The sequence below is a fragment of the Carassius auratus genome, chromosome 11, assembly GCF_003368295.1.
Source record: "Carassius auratus strain Wakin chromosome 11, ASM336829v1, whole genome shotgun sequence".
NCBI lineage: Eukaryota > Metazoa > Chordata > Actinopteri > Cypriniformes > Cyprinidae > Carassius > Carassius auratus.
In genome coordinates, this window is record NC_039253.1 from 9,682,320 (window position 1) to 9,706,737 (window position 24,418).

At 37.8% G+C, this 24,418-nt stretch overlaps 1 protein-coding gene across 6 annotated transcripts; it reads left to right on the forward strand.

Annotated features, from left to right (window-relative positions):
- The first annotated feature begins 4,845 nt into the window (after positions 1-4,845).
- Positions 4,846-24,000, forward strand: tmcc1b (transmembrane and coiled-coil domain family 1b). 6 transcript variants are annotated; one of them, XM_026275317.1, is made up of 8 exons: positions 4,846-4,959; positions 6,749-6,921; positions 11,942-11,985; positions 13,338-14,108; positions 18,446-18,877; positions 20,629-21,125; positions 21,309-21,444; positions 22,864-24,000. In XM_026275317.1, the coding sequence occupies exons 4-8, from the start codon at positions 13,512-13,514 to the stop codon at positions 23,176-23,178; spliced, it is 1,977 nt and encodes a 658-aa protein (XP_026131102.1). In that variant the 5' UTR covers positions 4,846-4,959; positions 6,749-6,921; positions 11,942-11,985; positions 13,338-13,511; the 3' UTR covers positions 23,179-24,000. The 6 variants fall into 6 exon arrangements, with proteins under 6 accessions (XP_026131102.1, XP_026131104.1, XP_026131106.1 ...); XM_026275319.1 differs by having other exon boundaries at positions 13,343-14,108; XM_026275321.1 differs by having other exon boundaries at positions 13,846-14,108.
- Positions 24,001-24,418: the final 418 nt, after the last annotated feature.

The window sequence follows — 24,418 nt, forward strand, 5'->3', positions numbered from 1 at the left end:
AAAAAATATAGTCACCATTCTCTGCCATTAAATTGGCAAGTGCGAGCAGGACATTTTTGTGCGTAATAGGCTAAGCCTTTAGAACAACATTAAGGTGAGAAGTTAATCTAGTTCATACAGTTCCGATAAATTTCTATTTAGTTAAATCCAATAAGAACACTACCTGACTACGATCAAGCGCAGACCATGAAATGTGCACTTCATGAAATAAGCATCAGTCATATTTAAATCAGTTTAAATTGAGCAGGCCTTTTGATTGATGTGCACTTGGAATAACTTGATACTTTGTCACTACCTGCCAACCCAGTTGCTCAGAAAAAAAGAAAGAAAAAGAGTTCTATTAAAATGAACAAACATTTACATACAAATGTAAACATGAATGTGTGTATGTATGTATATATATATATATATATATATATATATATATATATATATATATATATATATATATATATATATATATATATATATATATATATATATAATTATATGGTCTCATTGACTAGGACTGTTAAAATGCAATACAAAATAAACAATTTATGTACATTACATGTTATTACAAATGCATTACGAGTGCCAAAGGCCTGATGCTGCTGTTACACTTACAGATGATCAAATATGACAAACATTAGGTTAATTCAAATGTCCACTTAATCTTTAATTTTGGCCACCTTTTTAAGAAAAATAAAATGCTACAGCGTCTATAATTTGTTCAACTAAAAACATGTGGACATCCACAACCCTTACAGAAATTAAGCATGGTTTTATAATAGTAAAACTGCGTTAATTTATTTTTGCCAGATTTTTGACAGAGGGGGCACAAACAATACAATTCTGTTAGGCCAACCATTTGGCCAGCAGCTGCCCTGATCGTGATTTTTTTAAAAAAATTATAAAGCGACTTACAGTGTGGAAAAATTCGGTAAGGCATGCTATAGCAAATTATTTTGCGGACGCCACATCACTTTATGAACCATTGGGTCTACACAGCATAAAGCCCTGTCTAGGCTCTGCCCCAGTACGGAGTTGTGTCGTCGAGCTATTCATAAATCTGTTTGTTTGAAAAAGAGGAAATGTAGTTAAGCTAAAATGCATTAAGAATCCATACAACTGCAGCAAAGCGGAGGACTATTATTCTGCTGCGTGAAACCGATGTGGAAGAACCGATGACGGAACGGTTGATCTTCAGCATTTAATTCCCGTTCCCGCCCACCATGTAGAAATCGACCATCATGAAAGGAGTCATCAGTGCCTTTGTCTGAGAAGCCAGCCAGCGTGGTTTGAAGCAAGTACACTGGGATGTCTCTTGTCCCCCATCCCGGGGCTGTCATGTCAACAACAGGTTAATGATGATAAAGGTGATAATTGCAGAGTACTGCTTCAACCATGTGATCCCTTGCATTAATTTATTTGAAGAAAATTATTTATCATCCTTTCTCATCATATAACAAGGTGGAAGTATATATTGGGTCAGAGCAGATGATGCTGAAGTTCTATGCATGTCCCCTATTTTTTTTTTTTTTGCATTCACTCAAAAGCTGAAAGGACCCTAAGCTTGACTAGTTTTCCGCTTTTAGTTTGATGGATCATGTCAGCGTCTGCTTCTAATGTACACTCAATGCCTCCTTCACATTGGAAATACGATGGTTCAGTGGATGTCCATGCATCATTCACAGGAAGCTGTTGACTAAAGATGATAAAAGAAGTGCATTTGACAGGACTGTCATTCATAGTATGTCTAGTTGTACTGTGTTTACACTAACCGATATTCATGTCTTCCGCAGGACTCTTAAATGCATTCCCTTTGATGTATGGTGACCGGGAGGTCACTTTTTCCTGCCCTTTGACACGCCCAGCAATGGCACCAACAATGCCTGCTGAACCCAGACATGCAACAGATGTTTGACTCTTTCCCTTTTGGAAGACCCTGGTGGTATCCTCCATATCCTGTGCAACCTACAACAATTACAACTATTCCTTTTCAATATCCTTTCCAGCAATATTGATTGAATCAGTCAATCTTTCGTTCGTTATCTGGCTCGGCTCAGCGTTCATCTTCAGTTCTCTCTTCACAGCAGTTCAGTCAGTGTTCTGTTTGAGTAAACAAATTACTCAAACCATTTCAAATGATTCAGTTTGATTTGGTGATTTGGTTCAAGAAGATCGGTTACATCGAGTGATTCGTTTGCGAACCGGATAACACTAAACTGCAAACAATGCTGAATAAAGTCGTAGTTTTCGTTATTTTTGGACCAAAATGTATTTTCGATGCTTCAACAAATTCTAACTGACCCTCTGATGTCACATGGACTACTTTGATGTTTTTTATTACCTTTCCGGACATGGATAGTATACCGTACATACGTTTTCAATGGAGGGACAGAAAGCTCTCTGACTAAATCTAAAATATCTTAAACTGTGTTCCGTTTTTCCATTTTCCATTTTTCGGTGAACTAACCCTTCAAGGATATGAACGAGGGGAAAACCTTTTTGTAAAGTGAAGATCAACAATAGAGAAAAATCTATAAATACTTAAAAATAAAAATACTGTTAATCTTTGTTATATAAAACCCACTATGACCATTTGTCACTATGTGTTCCTGTAGTTCAAGTGGTAGAGCATTTGTGTTAGCAAGCGCAAGGTTGGGGGTTCGAATCCCAGGGAACACATGTTAGGAGAAAATTGTTAGTCTGAATTCAATGTAAGTCGCTTTGGATAAAACAAAGTCAACATCTTGGGGTTAAGCAGATAAATATATAACAGAACTGCCAAATGCTAGAAATCTGAGGCAAATCGCTGCTTGTTCATGTGAGTAACAATCATGCAGTCTGAATTATCAAAGACATAATCTGAGAAAATCGCTGACCCCCGTGAGATATTCGCCACACTAAATATTTGGACCTGTCAGTGATTCAAAATCTGTGTGAGAGTTCTGACTGAAAAATACACCAGTGATGACCTCCAGCCAATGAGAGAGCAAGAAACAGGGCAGCTGGAAGTTCAGACAGGAGTTATATGAAACATAGTTTGTGAACCAGACAGAGTTGTCAGTGATTCTTCCTATACTGCAAAGTTATGCAGTGTGTAACCTGTTGCCGATCCATCGTATAATGTGAACACAGCAGCAATGCTACCCCCAGATAGTCGTGCAGTGTGAAAACAACAGTGATCCGACGACTTTGAAAATCGTGCAGAGTGAACTCGGCATTGCTCAATAGAAAATTCAAGATAATAAGATGCAATCCCTTAAAAGGCTTGTCAGTAATCGGCCACTGTTATGATTGGCTATCATAATTACATAGGAAATAGTATCAGCACCCTCACTATTGCATGTGTGAGTTTTTTGACATGATAAAAAAATCCTTAAGACAAAGCATAAAGAAATCCATTATCTACGGTTTGTGAGGCAGCTGCAGTCAGATCTCGTACCACTCCACCTTTCAACAAATGTTTCTTTGTGAACTCTACATGACACTGTGCCTCGTTTACAAAATGCTCTGAACAATCATGATCCAGGACGCCATTAAGGGTGCTTTCACACTTGGTTTGCTTGCCCGGTCTGAAACTGAGTTCGAAAGTGTGGCTGGCTGACCTGAATAATTTGAATCACCTGGATTAATAATAATACTAGCCTAATGATAATAATAATAAGAACAACATGAAAGAAAGAAAGAAATTATGGAGAGCTGCTCTTTACACCACTAATTAACCCTTTATTAAAATTATGAATGGATTAGTCTAAGCCAAATCTCACAAAGAGCACTCTCTTTATAAAATGCAATGATTTTCAGATCATCTCTCACAAAGTTCCTTTATGTACTATGAATCACATTTAATCTCTTATTTACGCCGTGTCTATTATTTGTTTGTAATAATGAAGTTGTGTGCGTGGATCTGCCAGTATGCTATTATTTTGCAGTTTTTACATTCCAGAAAATCTCCTGCTCCCAAATATTTCAATGCAATCAGGCTCCCACGGCAGGCCAGACGGTTAACCTTACTTTTAATGACTGATATTTTGTTTGACTCATTGTTGTCTGGGTTTTGGTTTGAAGATGCTAATAAATTCATAATCCAAATGTTCTGTTAGTATAGATGGCTGTTTTATTAGTCTGTGGAGCTGCTAGTTGGAATCCGGGCAGACAGAGCCACCGCCGCAAAAAAAAATTAACCAATGTTAAACATCGGCACAACAGCAACGTCTTGTCCCTGGCCAAAAAAATAGTAGAGGTAGGATGCCACAAATCATTTAAAATTTGTAACAGAACATTTCCTAAAAATGCATTCATTTGGAACTATATTTTAAACAATGTGTGTTGGAGGAACGTCTTTTCAACGGTAGATTGTTACATAATGCCAGTAGGTGGCGGCCAGTGACTGATAAAATTTATTTTATGTCCGAATCATTCAAGAGATTCGTTCAAAATCACTGGATGAAACAAGTCTTTATTCATTTATTTTTTAATAAATATTTTTAACTCATTTATAACATTAAAACATAGTCAAATAAGCATTTTCTTCATATTATCATACGATTCACCACAGCTTAAAAAATGTATAGGTATATATCTGGCATCTAATATTATTAGTATTCTACAGTTCGTCCCCCTTGTTTACACTGCATACGTCTCAGGCTAACATTACGGCAAACATTGTGTGTAACACAGAAACTCACGTACAACAGGAGGATTTATATTTGTTTGAACTATTCCTTTACGCGAAAGTGTGAGTGCGGCATTTTGACAACCACTAAATTCTGCTTTTGACACTGAATGTTGTCACAATGCACCGAAAGCTGGTCTGCCAACCGCAAATAAATCAAGAAGAAGACGAATGTTGACACTTCGTCATATCGTGCCACGCTCCCTCACGCGTTGTGAGCGCGCCGCTGACGTCACCGTGGGAGTGTTCCATCTGGAGAAATTAACGGACATCAGCAATTCTCTCTCAGCGCCAATGTAAGTTGTAACCGGTTGTAACCGCAGAACGCAAACGCTTTTGCCTTTTAGACAGATACAGCGTTAATTCGAAAACCCATATGTTGTAGTTCGAATTTTGGGGCTGGGCGCAGTCTTTCAGTATGTTGGCTGAGTTAGCGAGCTAGTCGGTTTAGCCTGTATTGCTGATGACGTTAGCAGCATAGCAGTGCACTGCTCGCCGCGAGATCAGGTGCAGCATGTCAGACGTCACCAAAACCTTACATTTATGCCAAACCATTTTATTGCTAACCGCTCCTAATCACACAGATCTAATACACGGAATGTACACTTTAAGTGTCATATGAATACAATACAAAATACAGTTCATAGTACAGATCATTGCATTGTAGCAGACATTCCTATAAAAACAAACAACGGTGTTATCGGGGATTTGAAAATTCACTACTGCAGTAACTTTATACACTTTCAGTTTATTATTGAAAAACCAAGATGAATTGAAAAATGAAATAAAAACTATCTTCTTTCGTTGTTGCTAATAATAAGTTTCATTTTGCTAATAAAATAAATTCTATTTGTTTTCGTAAGATGAAAATATCTTTCATATGCATAAAAACGTAATTTATCAAAGAGAGTTACAACCAAAAAGAGTTGTAAAGTGTTTTTCTTTTTTCTTTGAAGTTGTAAATCTAAAAGTGTACCTGGAAGATAGTTTTGTTACCAGTTGTTATATTTAAATGAATGATTAAATTATTATTTATTGTGGAAATAGTTGATCTTCCACGTAAGGGGTGCTTGTTGGTAAAATAATAATTTAAATTTTCATTTCTTAATGGTTAAACCACAAATCAACAGGAATCTCAAGCTGCCCACATGCAGTAAAATGTGTCTTATGTATGCTGCCGATGCGTGGTGCCAGCCAAACAAGCTCATTGGCGTGATCAGATGCTGATGCTGTCTGTTTGTATGACTTTGAATTAGACAGTCTAGAAGCCGGGGTTGGTCGTTCTTCCTTCCGCTTGAGCGGTTTTAGCGCAATGTTTCCGATGTAGTTGTTTTTTATCAGTCTCTGCTGATGATCGTGTGCAGCGGTGCGTTAGATCGACCATCTAATAGTATTATCCTGGGTTGGGCGTAAACTGCCCATTTACCAGGCTAGCCGGACAGCTAACTCAGCTAGCGAACGTATCAACGGACAGTCCAGGAAAATGATCGGATTAATTCAACCTGCAGCCACAATCGCTTGTCTGATAAAGAGAAATGGGTGTGTATTGGTGTTTTAGCCTTCTGTGTTACATGTCATCGTGAAATCTGACAGTGACGGCTCGAATTATAATGGCACGACGAGAGCGTTAGCTTCATACACTTAGCCAATGTTTTTTTTTAGTAAAAATAACGTCAGTTTTTGACGTTATTTTAATCACTCTTGTTTTTGTTTTACGAGCATGTTTACCATCAGATGGACCGCATGTAGCCTAAACTAACCCATCAAGTTGGTTATAATTAAGTAGTTAACAGTCATGTGTAATGTATTAACAGTCATGTTCAATATGTTGACTTGTATATGCTTGTTTTCTATATGCTTTCTGCGTGAAATTCTCACACATGGATGTTTGGCTGTAAAATGGTCTACTAGTTAAATATAAATTCCATAACATTTTATTTATTTTTTGTCATATTTAACACAATAGGATTTATATTCATGATATTAATGTTCTGTTGCCGGACAAGAGTTTCCTTCACATTTGTTTGGAGAAAAGGTCTACTTCTCTACATAACTGAATTATATAATTTTTTAACTCTTTTTCAGCATGTGATAATCCTACATTTATGAGGGGCAAGTTGACTGAAGTGTCAAGAGGACAGAGTATTCATCACTGAGGGTCATTGTCTGTGTGCAGTTTTGGATTTCCTCTAAGATTTATCCACAGTATCATATTTCTGTGTTGAGAAGAAGACTGAGCAGGATGATTAGAACTGAAGGTATGGAGTGCTGTTTATGCCATTCATCACACTGGTTTTTATTCAGGAAGGATTTTGCAAGAAATATTTAGCAAATTAAGTTATGCTGAATATACCAGCAGATAGACGCATGGAGAATTATAATGCCACTGTTGTTGGATGTGCTGAGTGTCCTGAATGTCTTGACTGTAGTGGAGTGTATTATTGCTTAAAGGCACACACACATACAGACAGTGATGTGACCTTGGGATGCTATGAGAATGGGACCGGGGGAGAGAGTGATGGAGAGAATAAGCTGACCCATTTCAGTCACAGAAAATACAGTGCTTTTGAAGGCGTAGGAGTGTAATAATTCATTTGTTTCCAAGATAGACTGGTTACAAATCCTGCAGATGCACTTCATCCATCTTGAAAATATGACTTTTAAATAATTAAGCCTCTATGATTCATTCAAATGCTAGAATTTGCGATTTGTTAAAATTTCATACTGTATTTTAAAATATAGGGTGAAATACTAAAGTTGTTTATCTAGCAGGGCCTCGAGTTTAGATTTTCAGTGGCCCTGTGATAATGTTATAGCTAGTTTAGCTGTTGTTTACAACAAGCTTATATATCAGAAATGTTTTTAAAGTGAATCTACACAATATGAAACAACTAAATTTGCTCTTCTGCTGAATATCTGTTTTATAGGCACAAGGCTGCAGGCTAAATTCTTCATGTATTAGTTCATGAGTCAACTAGTTTTCTAACCAGACAAGTAATACTTGAAAGGGAATTAACCTAAAAAAAGTCATGCTATTGTAACGTTGGAACTATGGGCCGAGAGGCCATGTATTCCGGAATAAACTACTACTACTAGTAAAAAAAAAAAAAAAAAACTAAAAAAAGAAATGTGTCTTGAAATGTATCCTTTTTTTAAAGCACTGCTTTGATAGCCATTCACATGTCTTCGGTGATGTGCCATGTTAAAATCAATCCATTTGTTAAATCCAATTACTTGTGCAATCAAACTGAATTGATAAAATTAGCTTTTGAATCAAAGCCAATGAATCCTAAATCAAATTGAGTTCCTGTAGCTCAGCTGCCTGGTAGAGCATGGCACTAGCAACAGTAAAGTCATTGATTGGAATTCAGGGAAACGCATACAAATTTATACCATGAAAGTCGCGTTGAATAAAACCATGTTAAATGGATGAATATAAAAATATTATTCTCTATCAACATAAAGAAATAAATGCATGGCCAGCTTTTGAAAGAAAGAGCTTTCACACAATGTAATATGAAAACATGCCCATGATACATATGCCACTATTGGCTTGTTGTGACCTTTTCTTTTGCAATTATATGATGAAGGAGAGTTAAATATCAACTATAAACTACTAGAACAGACTGGTGACAGGAATGTTGCTCACACAAGTCTCTGAAGGTACCGTCATTACACTCATTTTTTGGTCTGCTAGAATTGGTGTGACAGCACCTCAGGGTGTTCTTGGGTGTGTGCAGGGTCTGTTAAACTGCTGTTGTGTTGAATATGATTGTGTTATAGAATAGCTGTGCCTGGCATGTGCGTCACTCTGTCACTCGTTCGTTTAATTATGCATGTAGGACACAGACACATCAACACTCTTCTCTGGGTAAAGCTTCACAGACACGACTGTTCATTCACTGCATGTGTCACCTTGCTGTCGTACCACTCCCACTTCTGGAGGATATTGTGTTTCTGAAATAATTAAGGTCTGGATTTGTTTACTGCTAAAATAGGTGTGGGTTTGTTTCCTGCTTAACTAGGTGTAGGACTTTAGGTTTGTCTGGATTGATGACATGTTTCTCATTTTCTGCTTGACCATTCATGGTTGATCTTGGTGTGGTTGGGATTTAGGTTCACAAGATAATTTTTGGCAGTGCACTGTTTTGCAAATGGTGAGAGGAATCATTTGTATATTTCCCAGAACACTCAAGATGGTGAGCTTGACATTCATGAAGTGCTGTAAACCACTGGTGCCATGTGCAGTGTAAGAATTTGGATTTGAAGTACTATTCATTTAAAATGGGAAAGTTTTTATGCATGTCATTTCATTTTGAAGTAAATTGGTTTGGAAAATATATTAGTAGTCTTTTAAAGTTCAACAGTCGGGTTCCAGAAGTAAAAATGCCATTGGTTTTCTCCATAGAGGAACTGAATCAAGTTCATGTAAGCATTTTCAAATTATAATGTGTCAGATTTCCATTAAAGCATTTCTACTAATAGTATTTTTAATTTGATTCTGTAATTTTGCCTTCACTGTGTAGATTTTACAGGCTAGTTTACTTTTAATATGGACCACAGAAAGACAGATTATTTTGTGTATTTAGTTGGGTGTCATAATTAGGGATGCACCGAATGTTAGGTAACCAAAATTATTTGGCCAAAAATAGCAAAAAAAAAAAAAATCGGTGTTAAACCGAATATGCGAAAAAGGCCGGATAATATGGACCGAACAATGACTAACGCGATAAAATAGAGGCACGCACTGATGCGGCAAACATGTCGGTAGTCTGTAAGTATTTAAAACTATCAGCGAAAGACGCAGAACTCATTACAAGCACAAAGCACCGACAGCGAGAGACAGTTTAGTGCAGCATCATATGTCTCCAATGAGAAGAAGAGGTGGCTGATGCTGTTGGTTAGGCTACTATATGATAATTGAAATTGCGAAATGGGCTCAAATATTCTAATAGCACTGGACGAGATCACGGCACCAGGGTTTAAAGTCCAAAGCACAAGGAAAATCTGCGCTGAAACTGTTGCTCAGTAACATTTTCGTGATTTTTTTTTTTTTAAAAGCATGTCAACCCTCTACAGACACCTTGGCAATTGAATCGTGATTGGCTAGTAAATTATTTTGTTTACTCGCCAGACATATACATATGTTTATGTTTTTAAAATAGTACAGGTTTTTAAATACCTGAAAGTACATTTTGTCATTTGTACAGATTGTTGTTTGCGCATTAGCTCCGCCCACTACTGGAAAACCCAGTAGTTTTTAAAAAGAAAAAACAATCCAAAGGACCTCCATTATTTTGACAGGAAAATACAACAAAGAACATTTTTTACAAATAACACGTCAACTCTGCATGATATGTAAGACTCACTCACTCTCTCTTTCTTACTTCACACATGTGAGAGAAAGCGACGCGAGTCGTGCTTCTTCAGACTAAAGTTTAAGGGATACCAAATACACAAACATAGGTACCGTATTTTTCGGACTATAAGTTGCACCTGAGTATAAGTCGCATCAGTCCAAAAATACGTCATGAGGAGGACAAAAACTTATATAAGTCGGACCTGGACTATAAGTCACATTTATTTAGAACCAAGAATCAAGAGATAACATTAACGTCTACAGCCGCGAGAGGGTGCTCTATGCTGCTCAGTGTAGGCTACAGAAGCACTGAGCAGCATCTCTGGCAGCATAGAGCGCCCTCTCGCAGCTCTAATGTTTTCTCTTGGTTCATTTCTCCTGGTTCATGTCAAATTAATTTTGACAAATAAGTCGCACCTGACTATAAATCCCTGGACCAGCCAAACTATGAAAAAAAAAAAGTGTGACTTATAGTCCGGAAAATACAGTAAGCTGTGCAATCTATTGAGATAATAGATAATAATAATAAAAGAATAATAATAAAATAAATAAAACACGTTTATTATGTGACACGTTCATTATGTGGCATATATATATATTATTATTATTATTTTATTTATTTTTTTATTTATTTTTTACTTAGTACTTTAAAACTATCAAAAAGTGCTTTCACAGATGAAAGACAAAAAAAGGAGACATTACGATCATTTATAATTGACCAATTACCTAAATCCTCAAAACAATCATATAACAATATTTGGACTCACGTCTGCTTTTAAAAACACAAATTTGCTTTCTGTTTCATGTACCAGGACTGGACTGACTTTTCCACTGTGTAGGTTCTGATATGCCTAATTGCTTTTATAATTCCCCATCGAAGACCTGTCTACTCCCAAGTGACAAAACGAAATAATAAAAGTCCTCATAAGTTATGGCAGTTCATTTCATCCTCCCACTGTGTTATACACCACAGGTATGGTAAATATTTACCATCACAGTGTTTAATAGTGTTCTGTGTGTGCTCCCACCACATCTCTCCTTGTGCTCCTTACCTGCCGGCAAGCAAAACAGAAGTTTAAAACATTATAATGAAGTACGTCATCATAATTACTTCCTTGTTGCAAAATAAGGTGGATAAACTTTTAAAGACAGGTGAGCTCCAAGGTTGTTAATGTTTTGTATCTTTTGTTACATTTTCAAATACTTCTGCTTCAAATCATAGTTTGTAATGCTGCAGTTCACTTTGTAGCTGGACAGTTCATCAGTCATATTGCATTAACAAACATCATTAACTTTATCCCTATGGGGGAAATACATCCGGAACCAAGCATGCGGAAAAAGTACCTGGTCACTTTCCACTTTGAGGAATTATTGGAATCAAAATGGTAATGAACAAAGGCTGATGAAGAACTGGGCAGTAGCTGTTGAGCCTATTATGGAGCGTTGTGGTAGTAAGAAAGAAGGTTCATGTGCATTATAGTAAACTGAATAAAGGGGATTACAGCTGGCTGTTATTCTCTCCATCAAGGTCCATCTTAAGCATGAACTTCACCATCACACTCAACACATCTTGATTCAACACACCTGAAGATTGGGCTTTTGTTTCATTTTAGACTTTGGAATGTTTTATGCAACCCTCACCATGTTTGTTTGTTTGTCCACGACAGCAAATTTGATCAAGAAAATAAAAAGGCTATTTACACCAGTTATACACTGTGTGATCTAATGATGCAATTCAAAAATGTAATGTAAATGTTCCCCGAAATGACAACAGCTGCCAAAATCATGCATCATAATCCAAACATGAACACACCCTGTTGTCACTGTGTGAGTCTGTACCATTGAAGTAAATGACTGTCATGTATAATTTGTTTGTCACAATAAGTTGAGTCCCATCTGAGAACCATTTCTCTCCACAGCCAACCCTGAACTTTGAGCCAGTGGAAGCCAGGCTGGACTAATGGTAGGAGACATCATTTATGTCATTGTTACTTTATATCATATGTGTCTTTTAAGATCAGATGTGATAATGTTCTGTATACAGTTCTATATCAGTCTAAACTAATTTGAGCATGTCCAAAACAAAAAAGCTGCACATTTAGATGGGTTGTGCTTGATGGACAAAAGATTACTTATTAGGCCACCTAGGTTTTGAAGTATTGCCTCGGCTGCACTGAGGTTTTGTCACCTTGCCTAAGTTCACTTTTGTGTTAAACAATGCCAAACCCATAACTCATCACCTCTACTCACCTATGTTTTATGTTAGGGCTGCACGATTAAATGAAATCACTTTTATGGCTTAGTGCGATTATCAAATAAATATAATTTAAAATAAATGCTCTGCATGTTTCAGATTGTGACACAAACTAAAAAACTGAGTTTTTTTCAATGAGAAGCACTTGCCAACAAAACAGCCATAAATATTAGTATTATAATTTTGTGTAAAGTGTAAAGGAGAAATCTATTATAATTTTTTTTTCTTAAATACAGTTTTATTTTATTTTACAGTGTATTATTTAAATAATAATAGCCAATTACTTATTTTGTTTTTATTTAGTGTTTCATATTTTTATGTAGTAGTAATACTAATAATAACAACAATGATAATTATTATTTTATAGCTAGCTATATTTATAAATTAATCACAAAATTTTTGCCAAGTTGTACAGTCTTACAAACAAGCATAGCTAACTAACTTTAATTTGCAACAGCAATTTGTTAATCAGAAAGATCACAATTCTTTTCACTCAAATTGTGCAGCCCTACTTAGCGTTCATGCTTCTGACCTTTTTCACAATGGAGTTTGATAATGATTTATTACGAAATTTCTGAAATGATTTCCATTTAAGGGTCTTAAATTGTATAAAATACTGCGTGATTATGTAGAAGTGCTCTAATATCATTTGACCCCGAGACCCTTCGAGCATTTCAGAAATTAGCACCCTTATGTTCTTTCTAGTTCTGTCACACCTCATTCGCTTGGCAACACCCATGGCTGTAGACTGCTAGTATTCTGTCAATAGTGATATTGCTAATGTAGTTTTAGTTGGTTGGCTCAGAACCTTCAAGGCGTGGTTTATTTAATCCATGACCTCTGCCATCACTCTCTGTAATAGATTGGCGAGACATGATTGTGAATGAACATGCAATTCATCTGCAACAGGCTTAAGCTGGAATAAATGTCAGCTGCAACTTTTTGTCTCTGAGCCAACCAATGCAACGCTGCTGTTGTGATTTGTGTTCATTTATTTGTTGCTTGTGTTCCATCGCTCACAGCTGCATGACATAATCCATTTTATTTTCCTTTTGTGGTAGACAAGCATGACTTTGCGCCAAACCACAGGTGCATGTACGCTCTCAGAGTCCACCTGACTGCTGCCACCCTCTGCTTCCTGGCTTTTGAAACTACCTATCAGAGGGCTGGTGGAGGCGGGGCTTAGCTAGACCCCACCCCTTTGCTGACCCTCTGAGTGAGACTGGCGCCTCCTGATGGACCAGGGTGGCAGCGAGCAGCCTGGGGCGGAGGAGCCAGACTCTGGGGGTCGAGCAGAGCGGGAGGCGAGCAGGAGGGCATCCGAGCCTGATCATGGCCTGTCCAAAATTACCCAAAATGCCTTGGAGAACATGGGCGCGCTGGGCCATGGCCTGAAGCACTTCTTTCAACCTCAGCGCAGACGCTCGTCCGTCTCGCCGCACGACTACGCCTCTTCCTCCACAGGCCCCATCCCTGAGCCACCAGAAGTAGGGCCAGAGTTGGGGGAAGCGCCTGCCGTGGTGGTCGCCACCCCTAACTCTGACCCCCACGCTTCCGCCCCCCCTGCAGCTTTGAGCCGCGTGCTGCAGCAAATTCGAGGCCCCCCCATGATGAAGAGAGGGACCAGCCTACAGAGCCGCCGCAGCAAGGCAGGGGGGGGAGGGGAGGCCCCCCAGAAAGGCAGCCCCCAGATCCACAGGCGCAGTACCCAGGAGATTTTGCTGCAGGCAGGACGGCCACGCTCCTCCTCCACCACAGATACTCCCAGCAGCCCAGCTTTGGCAGACATTTTGCTGACCTCAGGGTACCACTCCACTGAGGAGGCTGATCGGGTAAGTGCAACATGAACAGCACAGGTTGGTCAAGGCGATTTCTTCCATTATTGTGCTATGATGGTTGTTGTTGTTGGCCAAGCTACAGTTTCTGAAAGTTTCATGGACAGAAAAGTGATATTGGACAGAAAAAAATAAATAAATAAAGAACCTCTTTTAAATAACTTGTCAGTTACCTAAAATTACCTTGCTGGGTAACACTGATGAGGTTTTCATTAAGAATGTGTTTAAAATTGCAAACCAATCAGTACTATTTTTTCCTAGAATTTGGATTCGGACATGCCTTGATGCCTTTACCGTACAAGACGGTAAAGACATCAAGGCATGTCCGAATCCAAATTCTGCTTCAAGTCCTGTCTCCGGAGGAACCTTCTGATCAAATCGATTGATTATCCCACAATCCTCTGCGTTCCATTCCATGATAGTTAAGCTAAAAAAAAATAAAGTGGCGAATGAAAGTTGCGTTTGGTTTCTTTGTAAATGTATAATTCTTTAGGATGCAACAATACCATTTTTACGATACTGATCCAATCCGATACTAGAGCTGTTTTTTTTTTAATTTTTTTATCAATGTATAGAATATAGAGTATAGAATTTCTATACTTCTCTGTGTTGACCTGATCATCACTCTTTTGTGTGTTAAACACAATATTCTTAACTTCATTTTAATAAAAAAAAATAACAAATGAAAAAATATATCATAATCTATGACAAAAAACTATTAACTAGGTAAGTAAATAATTCAGCAGCAAAAGATACTCTAGATTATAGAACAATCACAGGTGCACAAATATGTTTTTAAAATCTAGTGAAATATTTAATTGACAATAAAAGTGAATAAGTCTAAATTCTGGTAAAATGTAGACATTGCTCTTTGCATTGTTGTAAAATACATTAATGTAAAAACAAGTATATACATTATATATTTATATAGAAATAAAAAAAGATGTTTCTTTTAAATGTATAGCACAGTAATAAAGGCAGCAACATATCATAGATAGGACAGAACAAGAAATCTTTGATTGCGCAGAAAATTATTTTAATACTAAAGCCACCAGAGCAGCACAGAGTGCTTATGCGCATCCCTTGCACAGAATGATGAGCATGAAACAACACGGAGGCACAGTGTGCAGGCTGCACAGCCCTCCGTGTCCACATAGAAAAGTTAGTACATCACACATGCTGCTGTGCTTGTGTTCATCTTCAGTTCTCTCCTTACAGCAGTTCAGTCAGTGTACTGCTTAGGTAAATGAATTATTCCAGGATATTGGTTAATTTCGACTCAGAGAGAGTGTCAGCCATGTTAAAAAAGTGAAATAACTTAAGTCATTTGTGGATTAATGCTTATTGGAGAAGCGAACTGTTTCAAACGATTCAGTATGATTTGGTGAACTGGTTCAGCCGGTTCACTAAGAAGAATCAGTTAAATCGAACGATTCGTTTGCGAACTGGACATCACTAGTACAAAGGGAAGAGATATTGATACGTAGTGTATTAAATCTGGGAGTTAGTTTAATGAGCCTTTTCTTTGAACAGTTTTAAACCTCAGTTAATGTGCGCTCTTGAAGAGAGTTTCATAATTTTGACTGCAGTGTTTCCCACAGCCTTACACTCTATTTGTGGTGGCACTCCCCCGCCCCCATATACAGTATATGTATATGCAAATTCATTTTCTGCAAGCAGGAGGTGCTTTAATAGCAGGGAGAGAGAGAGAGAGAGAGAGAGGCATCTCAGGTAATGGATGTAAAGCAGCACTGAGCTGAGATTGCAGATGCTGCTGTATCAGGCATTACATGCAAGATTAAATAAAAATGACATTAAACATTTTCTAAATACAGCTGGTTTCCTTCTGAAATATAGTGATATAAAAACACTTGCAACGGTTTTTGATGTTGAAACGTGCAGTTATTCAATGAAGTCAAAGCCTTTTGGGAAATCTATTTATGCCGGTCAGTTTTGATATTGTGGAGGCCCGTCACAAATAAATCAATTGCCAAGGGAAACGTGTTCAGTTTTCAATAGGCAGTGATAGTAGGTTGTTTGAAAGTGAAGGGAAATTAGATTTTAATTTAACAGCAATGTAGGCAGATGGCAATCTGTTGCCTGCTGCGTGTGTCTGAAAGAAGCCTACAGGATGGATGGACGAGTTGACAGCATTCACAGGTCAGGAAGCTTATGTGGCAGGTCACTATGTTCTTAAGCCCTACTATATTTAGCCAGGTCTTTGGATGCACTTCAGTTAAGGGCACTTCTATTGGCAGCATTGAGCATAATGTCAAAATCATAGCCTTTGTGCTTTTTTTCCAACCAGGATGTGGGATCAGGGTAACTGTTTGCTTTCCTGTATCCTCAAGGATACAGTCAAGGTCAAGTTAGCTCTTGCATGAGAGGTGCAGCAACTTTATTTAGAACTGCAGTTGCAAAACCAGTTACTCTTCTGGTTAGCCTTACCCCATTACTAGATGCTTTTTCCTGCTGCGCACTCAAAATACCATTTATTTACCCGGAGAAACGTTGTCCAAGACTACTGTATTAAGTCTCTCGAGGGAAATTATGCTTACATAGTACTATGCTTTTAAGCAAGCCTTTTTTAACAGCTAAGCATTTCTACCAGATAGACTAAAGGGTATGGGTGACTGCCAAAGTGATTCGACTCACTTGTTGCTGGAGAACTTAGCGGCACCATCCAGAACGTTCCTCTCTCAGGGCAGGGGAATGTTCAAACATAAGCCCTCTTGTTTATTTCAGACCACTGTTTCAGACTGGCTTGCTCAGTAAATGGAGTTTACGATGATTTTAGCCGGGTATGGTGTGCTGTTTTTTTGTTTGTAAGTTGAAAAATACTGCAGTTTGTCTATCGGCTATCCTCTATCTGTAATTTACAGTTTTGTTTTTACAGCTTAGTTTTGTTGTCAGTGAAACTTGAGGTCAACGTATTTTGTCACAGAGTTAGCTCAGCTCTGTAAGAGGCTTTAAAACCTTGGTTTTGTTAATCAAACAAAATTGTGCTTCTTCTAGATAAATGGGGAGAAAATCCTCTGATGGCCAGTTAGGTGTGAAAAAAGAATCAGAAGTCAGCTGTAATGTCTCTACAGGAATTGTCTGGGTCTTATTAAATTGGCTGTTGGCCACATGAGTAGTTAGTTTTCTTTGCATGCTTATCCACTGTCCACATCAACCCATATTTCTTATTGCAATAGGGGAACTTAGGATTTGCAGTAAACACCTGATCGTATTGACAGTAATCATTTTCATGGTCAGACAGTGCTGGTGGGGCTTTTAGACAGTTTATAATGACTCTCATTGATGCTTAGATCATCCATAGCTCTTATCTACAGTCAGTGAAGTCTATATCACTGATAATCTGGTTTCGACTCGTCTGTCAGTGGGTGGAGGGACAGAGTTCATTGCATTGCAAGGTTGTGCTAAAGATTTAACAAGACCAGATCTTACTTATAAACAGTATATTAATCATGCAAAAACAAGCAGAAAGAATTTAGCAAATGTAACATTCTTTCTTTGATGTTGGTTCCCTTGTCATCTTTCTCAGTTGATGAAGTGGTGCAGTGTGACATTTTTTTGTTATCAGTGAATGTTCTGCATTATCTTATATTTGAGGGCTATGTCATAGTACAGAGGTCCAAACTGTCAACGTCAGCGGAGACTAGTATAGTCACACAAACAGTTCAAATTTGGCATATCTTTCAAGATGGACTGCACTGAAAGTGAACCATCGTTAATGGTAATTCATTTCTATTTATTTCTATTGCTGTAGGAAAATAGTGCAAAATCAATTATTTAAATTTTCTATTATTTTATAATCCAAGTTAATAATTTATTTGCCACTAACCTTTCTAAGACTGGGTCACGGTTGCGGTTGAATAAATTTCAGGCAGTAACAATAACATAATTGGATTGAATGAAACTTTGTGCCACTTTTCAGTAAAATGGCTTTTGGTAACCTTTTTATAAGGCTGAAATGCTGAAAACGCTAAAAACAAAACTCATTTTTAAATATTTTTTAAATATTACCTTTGCAATCATCTAGCACTCACTTTTTAAGTAAATAATGGGAGAAAAATAGGGAAATTAGTATGCAAAAATAAATTTCTAATAATGGCTGATAAATTACAAAAATCTTTAATATCGATAAAGGATATGACACTTATATATTGTGCATCCCTAGAAAAGATGTAAATCTAATCTTTTTTTCCCAAATCAAAGGTCATCACGGGCAAACTCTAGGCATATCTGTTCTAAATTCTTAATGCAGTGACATAAACTCTTATTATATGTTTTTATCTGCACAGCGCTAAATCTCACTCTTCTCTTTTCAGCAAGATCGTTTGGAGGGGTCAGGCCCTGCAGTGTCTCCCAATGCTCTGTCAACCAGCTCAGAAGGCGGTCAATACGGTGTGGATTCAGTGGATGGAACTCCAGACCCTCAGCGCACCAAGCAAGCCATCGCTCAGCTACAGCAGAAGATCCTCAAACTCACAGAGCAGATCAAAATCGAACAAACAGCAAGAGACGACAATGTAGCTGAATACCTGAAGCTGGCCAACAATGCAGACAAACAGCAGAGTGCTCGCATCAAGCAAGTGTTTGAGAAGAAGAACCAGAAGTCTGCGCAGACCATCCAGCAGCTGCAGAGGAAGCTAGAGCATTACCACCGCAAGCTCAGAGAGGTGGAACACAACGGAATACCACGCCAACCCAAAGATGTCCTGCGAGACATGCACCAGGGTTTGAAGGATGTAGGTGCCAAGGTAAAGACTGTTTACTTTCTTTACATTTTGGTAACGTTGAAGGTTGTGTGTAGCTGGAGTAGTTGTGTGGTGATCTAAAATATTTTCAGTCAAATTGGAATATTAATCGTATGACAAATGCAGTGTAGACAAATCATGCACTTTGTCAACAAGGCATGTTTTGATCTTTACAGTGATTTGAATAAAATGTTGGATTTGACTTAAAATCATGATGTTTAATAACCAGCTCATACTGCCTACTGCAGACTGGAATCACTACATGACTTTAGGCCCAAATTTCAGCCCTGTTTTGCAGCCTGGGACAAGCCAGCGCTAGTTGCTGAAAGCAAAAGTCAATCTGCAGATTTTGAGCAGTCAGATTTGACCGATTTCAAATAAAATTGGGTAGTTTATGATGGAACTCCAGACTCTGATTCCAGAGGAAGTCAAACATGTTTGATATTTTGAGCTGATTTTAGAACATGTATTGTTTGTATTTCTCATGCGATGTGTATGCTAACAACAAGGCACATTTAATTTGAGAGTTTGTGGTGTTGAAACGATTTGAAAGTCTTGTAGTGTGTGATCCTCAGTGGTTAAGTGTGTCATGCACAAAGTCACCAAGTGTATGATGGCTAGTGTTTTAAAATCTGTTCGGATTTGAAAAGTCCAGCCTCAAGGCAGTATCCTAACGTAAGTAAAACATTACTAGTTACTGATTTTAAAATGCTTTACATTAGTAGCAACTTCACATGCTAGGGCAGCCAACAAAAGTATGCATATTGTAAGGCTTCCCATAAATGAATGATTTTAATTGTTCAATAACTCACAAAAGGACACTCCAGATAGCAGAGATTAGGCATGCTATTTTACTTTGGTGTGTATGCTCTCCAATGATGCATGCAAGGTTATCAACAAGCCATCTTGAAAAATAATGTAAAAAAAAAAGTAGCGACTATGTTGCTTCATTTTCGTGTGAAATTGCATTGGTCACATGTTTCTTCAGTATCTTGCAGCCCTCGCATATGCCACACAAATCTCCACATAAAAACAATCAAATTATATTTAGTTTGTTATGTTAGGTTATGATATGTTAGTTTGTTGCTAATCCAACAACTTGATATTCTGATAAATATAAAACATGCCTTGCATGTACAAGTATTGGGAGAAATGTACTTTTTAAAAATTAGATTGAACTTTTTTAATTATATAAAACAGTCATTATGGATCCCTGTCTATGGCCTGAGACGCTAAGCTCCAGCATCCCTGTGAACATGCATACTGCAGGGTGTAGCAGTTTGGAAAATTATGGGTGGAGAATATTTTTATTGATAATTTATATTGAATGTCTATTCATGGTCCATCTTGACTGGTTTTTCTCATGTCACATTACATTATGGTATTACTTTCTATGAGAAGAATTCAGTGTAGCCTTTTGTAATGTTGCTGCCTACCTTTTAGAACAGGCTGCATATTGGAAACATGCCTAGGGTGCCTTAAAATGCTGTCTTTCTAGCTTTTGGAACAGAGCTTTAATATCACTCTTACACTGTTAGGGATCTTTTGTTTTCAGGTAAATTTGACCGGATTTTAATCAGAAAATGGACGCAATTTTGCATATTTACTATTTATATTAACTATTTTTGTCTCTTTGTGTAACTTCGGCTGACAATGATTTTCATATCACTCTCCCACAAAACCCATCCAGATCAGAAGCTCACGACTTGGTGTCATTGCTAAATGTATTTCACTAAATAATTTGTCTCTCTCAGGTAACCGGTGGCCTCTCTAGTATCTCTCAGGCAACGCACTCTGCCGCGGGAGCAGTCGTGTCCAAACCTCGTGAGTTTGCCTCTCTCATCCGCAACAAGTTTGGAAGTGCAGACAACATCTCTGCTCTAAAAGACTCTCTGGATGAACAACAAGGGCCTGATGAGCCTGTAACAAGTACAAGGACAGCAAGCACTAGGACCTCAGGACCTGGGCAGCTGCAGTCCAGCCCAAAATATGGCAGTGAGGACGACTGCTCAAGCGCTACGTCAGGGTCAGCGGGAGCAAATAGCACCACGGGGGCTCCCGGAGGCCCCCCGAGCTCAAAGGGTAATACACTGGAGCATGGCCAGAGCTCTGGCTTTGATGCACTACTGCATGAGATACAGGAGCTGAAGGACAATCAGAGTCGACTAGAAGAATCCTTTGAAAACCTGAAGAGTCACTATCAGAGAGACTACACAGAAATCATGCAGGCCCTGCAAGAGGAGAGATACAGGTACATGTTACTATAGAAACTGATTCTGCTGGCACTGCTGTGTGGTCTGTGTAGGTTTGTATAGATATTGAAGGTTTCACAGTCAAAACCATGCATGTTGAGAAGGCGCTGGAGAGGATGATGGTATTGTTGTCTGTTCTTTTATTGTGCTGTTTTATCTCATTTTGTATGTGCATGTTTTAGGTGTGAACGTCTAGAGGAGCAGTTGAATGATTTAACAGAACTGCATCAAAATGAGATTCACAACTTGAAGCAAGAGCTGGCCAGCATGGAGGAGAAAATTGCTTACCAGTCTAATGAACGAGCCAGAGACATACAGGTGCTCATGTCCAACATTACTGTTATTTTGTTATCTTTTGGATACTATTTTCGTATATATTATATAATTTGAATTGGCTTTTTTTTTATATCATTTTAATTTGATAATTTTTAAAGAAGGACACAATTTATTTTCAGTGAGAGGGGTCAAATAATTTATGGCATAATCCCTTAAACCTGATAAGGGCCATTTATTTTATGCATTTTATTTACTGATTTTAAAAAGTCTTAAAGATTGTAATGGACCCTTTTCAAAAGACTGCAATGAACCGTTTAACGGTCATCAGAATAGTTAATCCTCTCAAGTCTTTTTTTATATATTTTGATTAAAAAAAATGTGTACATTTATAACACTACACTTAGTATTATATCAGCAAATAACAAAAAGGCTAATGCGAGGGTGTTTCTAATGCAGTGTCTATGAGAGGGACGGTAAATTTAAAATTGTTCTCTCTTCAAACGGCCATTATCAGTCTCTTAATTTTTTTGTATTTTTTAAATCAAAACTGTCGGAGTTGCAAATATTTGTGGTACTCTCCCATTCACTGCTCTTGAAGTTAACCCAAATATGACAACTTCCGCAGCTGAGAAACCCGGAAATGTGGAAAAGGTCCATTATTCAAAGATATTTCAACATTTTTTTAGCCAATCTTATTTTGGGTATATAAACTTTTAAGTGAAACAGGAGAATGTTAATGTTGAGTTTTCTGATGGGAAAGAACATTAGCTGTAATCATAAAGCTATTTTGTATCGATCTGATGGAAAACATTTAGTCTTCTAATTCAGTTTACATAATGTAATCCATATGCGACTCACTCAGAGTTCTCTTTGAGGGCTTATTCTTAATGATATGATGCAGCTAAAATGTACGTGTTCTACTCTGTTACCCTTTATTAGCATTCATGTCTTACATTATCTGAAATGGTAGTTTTAGTTCAGCTGCATTTGCTTAATGTTGTTTTTCTCATAGGGATAGTTTAGCTGTCAGTAGTAGCTGTCCCCCTTTGCTTATTTATTATGGTTAAATGAATAAATATAATGAATTTGTTAACACATCCACACAAAACAAATAACCACCAATACATCTGAAAAAAAAAATTCTAGAGCTAATCGGAAACCTTCCGGAAACATCGCAAACAATTACGACACATTTATTCCATGCATAATGATTCTTAACTGCAGATTTGACAAAATTGCATTGTTTTGATTAGAATATATCTCAAAAGTTCAAGTATTTCACCACAATGATTGCTCTAATCAGATCCAAAAACTTTGCGTACTTATATGATCGTAACTCCGTGTAGCTCCCATACTAATCTCCATTTGAAATAAATGACTTCAAGTGTGTTTTTTCACCAGAGATTGTAAATAAAAAAGGCAGCTTTACTAGTAATATTTAATCTCTCTCTCTTCCTGTAGGAGGCGCTAGAAGCCTGTCAAACCCGCATCTCTAAGATGGAGCTTCAACAGCAGCAACAGCAAGTGGTTCAGTTGGAAGGTTTGGAAAACGCCACAGCACGCACTTTACTCGGCAAACTCATCAACGTGCTGCTGGCCGTCATGGCGGTGCTCCTAGTATTCGTTTCGACGGTCGCAAACTGTGTAGTTCCGCTGATGAAAACACGTAGCCGTACGCTTTCCACATTGCTCCTTGTGGTTATGTTGGCTTTTCTGTGGCGGAATTGGGAAGCCATGTCGCAGTACCTGGACCGGTTTCTGCTGCACCCCAGATGACCTGCAGGGGTGCTGTGGTATTCGTTTCGTGAAGGGACTGCAGGGCGAGAACTTTGATTCAAAGATGGAGACTATAGCACTGCCTCAGTTGCACTTAGTATGAAGGGATGCGGCACGAGAGTGAAGGACACAGAAAAATCTTACAACCTCTTTCTCGTTTCTTTCACTGAAGGAGTGAATTTGTTTACATTTTGATCTTTTTCCGTCAACATAAGTTGTATTGCTGAGTTTCCTTTTATTTGTTGTTGGAAATGATGCAAGTCGGGTTGTTCATTGTTCTCGTAATTCTCGTTAGGATGTACATTTATGCAATTTCCTAAGTGTTGCATTGCATTGAATTGACTGGAGTGGTTTTAACATGCACTTGATGGGAGATATATCTCCTCGTTTTTAATAACATAGCAACTGCTCTTTTCCTTCTTAACTTTATTTAATTTCTCTTGTCTATTCTACTGTTGTCTTACTCTTGCTCTTCCTCTTAACTCGAGTCATTTCTTGTGCTCATTGCTTCACTTTACCCACTCGAAACCGTTTGCTGCTGTTTGGACTTCACTGCAGTTGTTGCTGAATGAAGGAAAAGATGGATTCGAGAGGAGGCATCTGGAGTTTGATCAAATGGGCCGAGGAACCCGAGTCGGCCCCATGCCCTCAAAGAGGCACAGTCCCCTAGTGTATGAACAGAACGAACATACTTGAAGAGCTAGAAATGCTCAAAGACTCTCAGTGCTTCCGTACTGTTTCTTATAGCAACAATAAAATAGTCCTTTTTAGTTTTATTTTTAAAAATGAAATGAATAAACACACTGGTTTAAAAATGCTAAATCGTGTGACCAAATATTTGTGCTTCAAAACCCAGAAGTCTGCAATTTTGTTGCCATCACTTAGAAGATCACAGTTTAACTTAAGGTTTATCACGCATCTTACATAATCAGCCTGTTTTGGTTTTAGGAATATTTATTTAATGAAGTTCCCTTTTATATACAATGATGCTTTAGTTATAGAGCTGAAATGTGTATTTATTAATTTTCTTTTCAAGGCAGAAAGGTTCAGATGTCCAGTTCCAGAAAATATGAAACTACATTTTCATGTCGCACTTGCAGGGGTAGCTTCTTTAACCTTTTTTTAAAGATAGATTGAAAAGGCTTTTTGGTCTGTGATTATGCAGCAAGTAGTGTCATCTAGTTCATCTTTTTATAAATTATAGCTTAATCTTTAAATAGGAGGTCTGTTTCCATCTCTG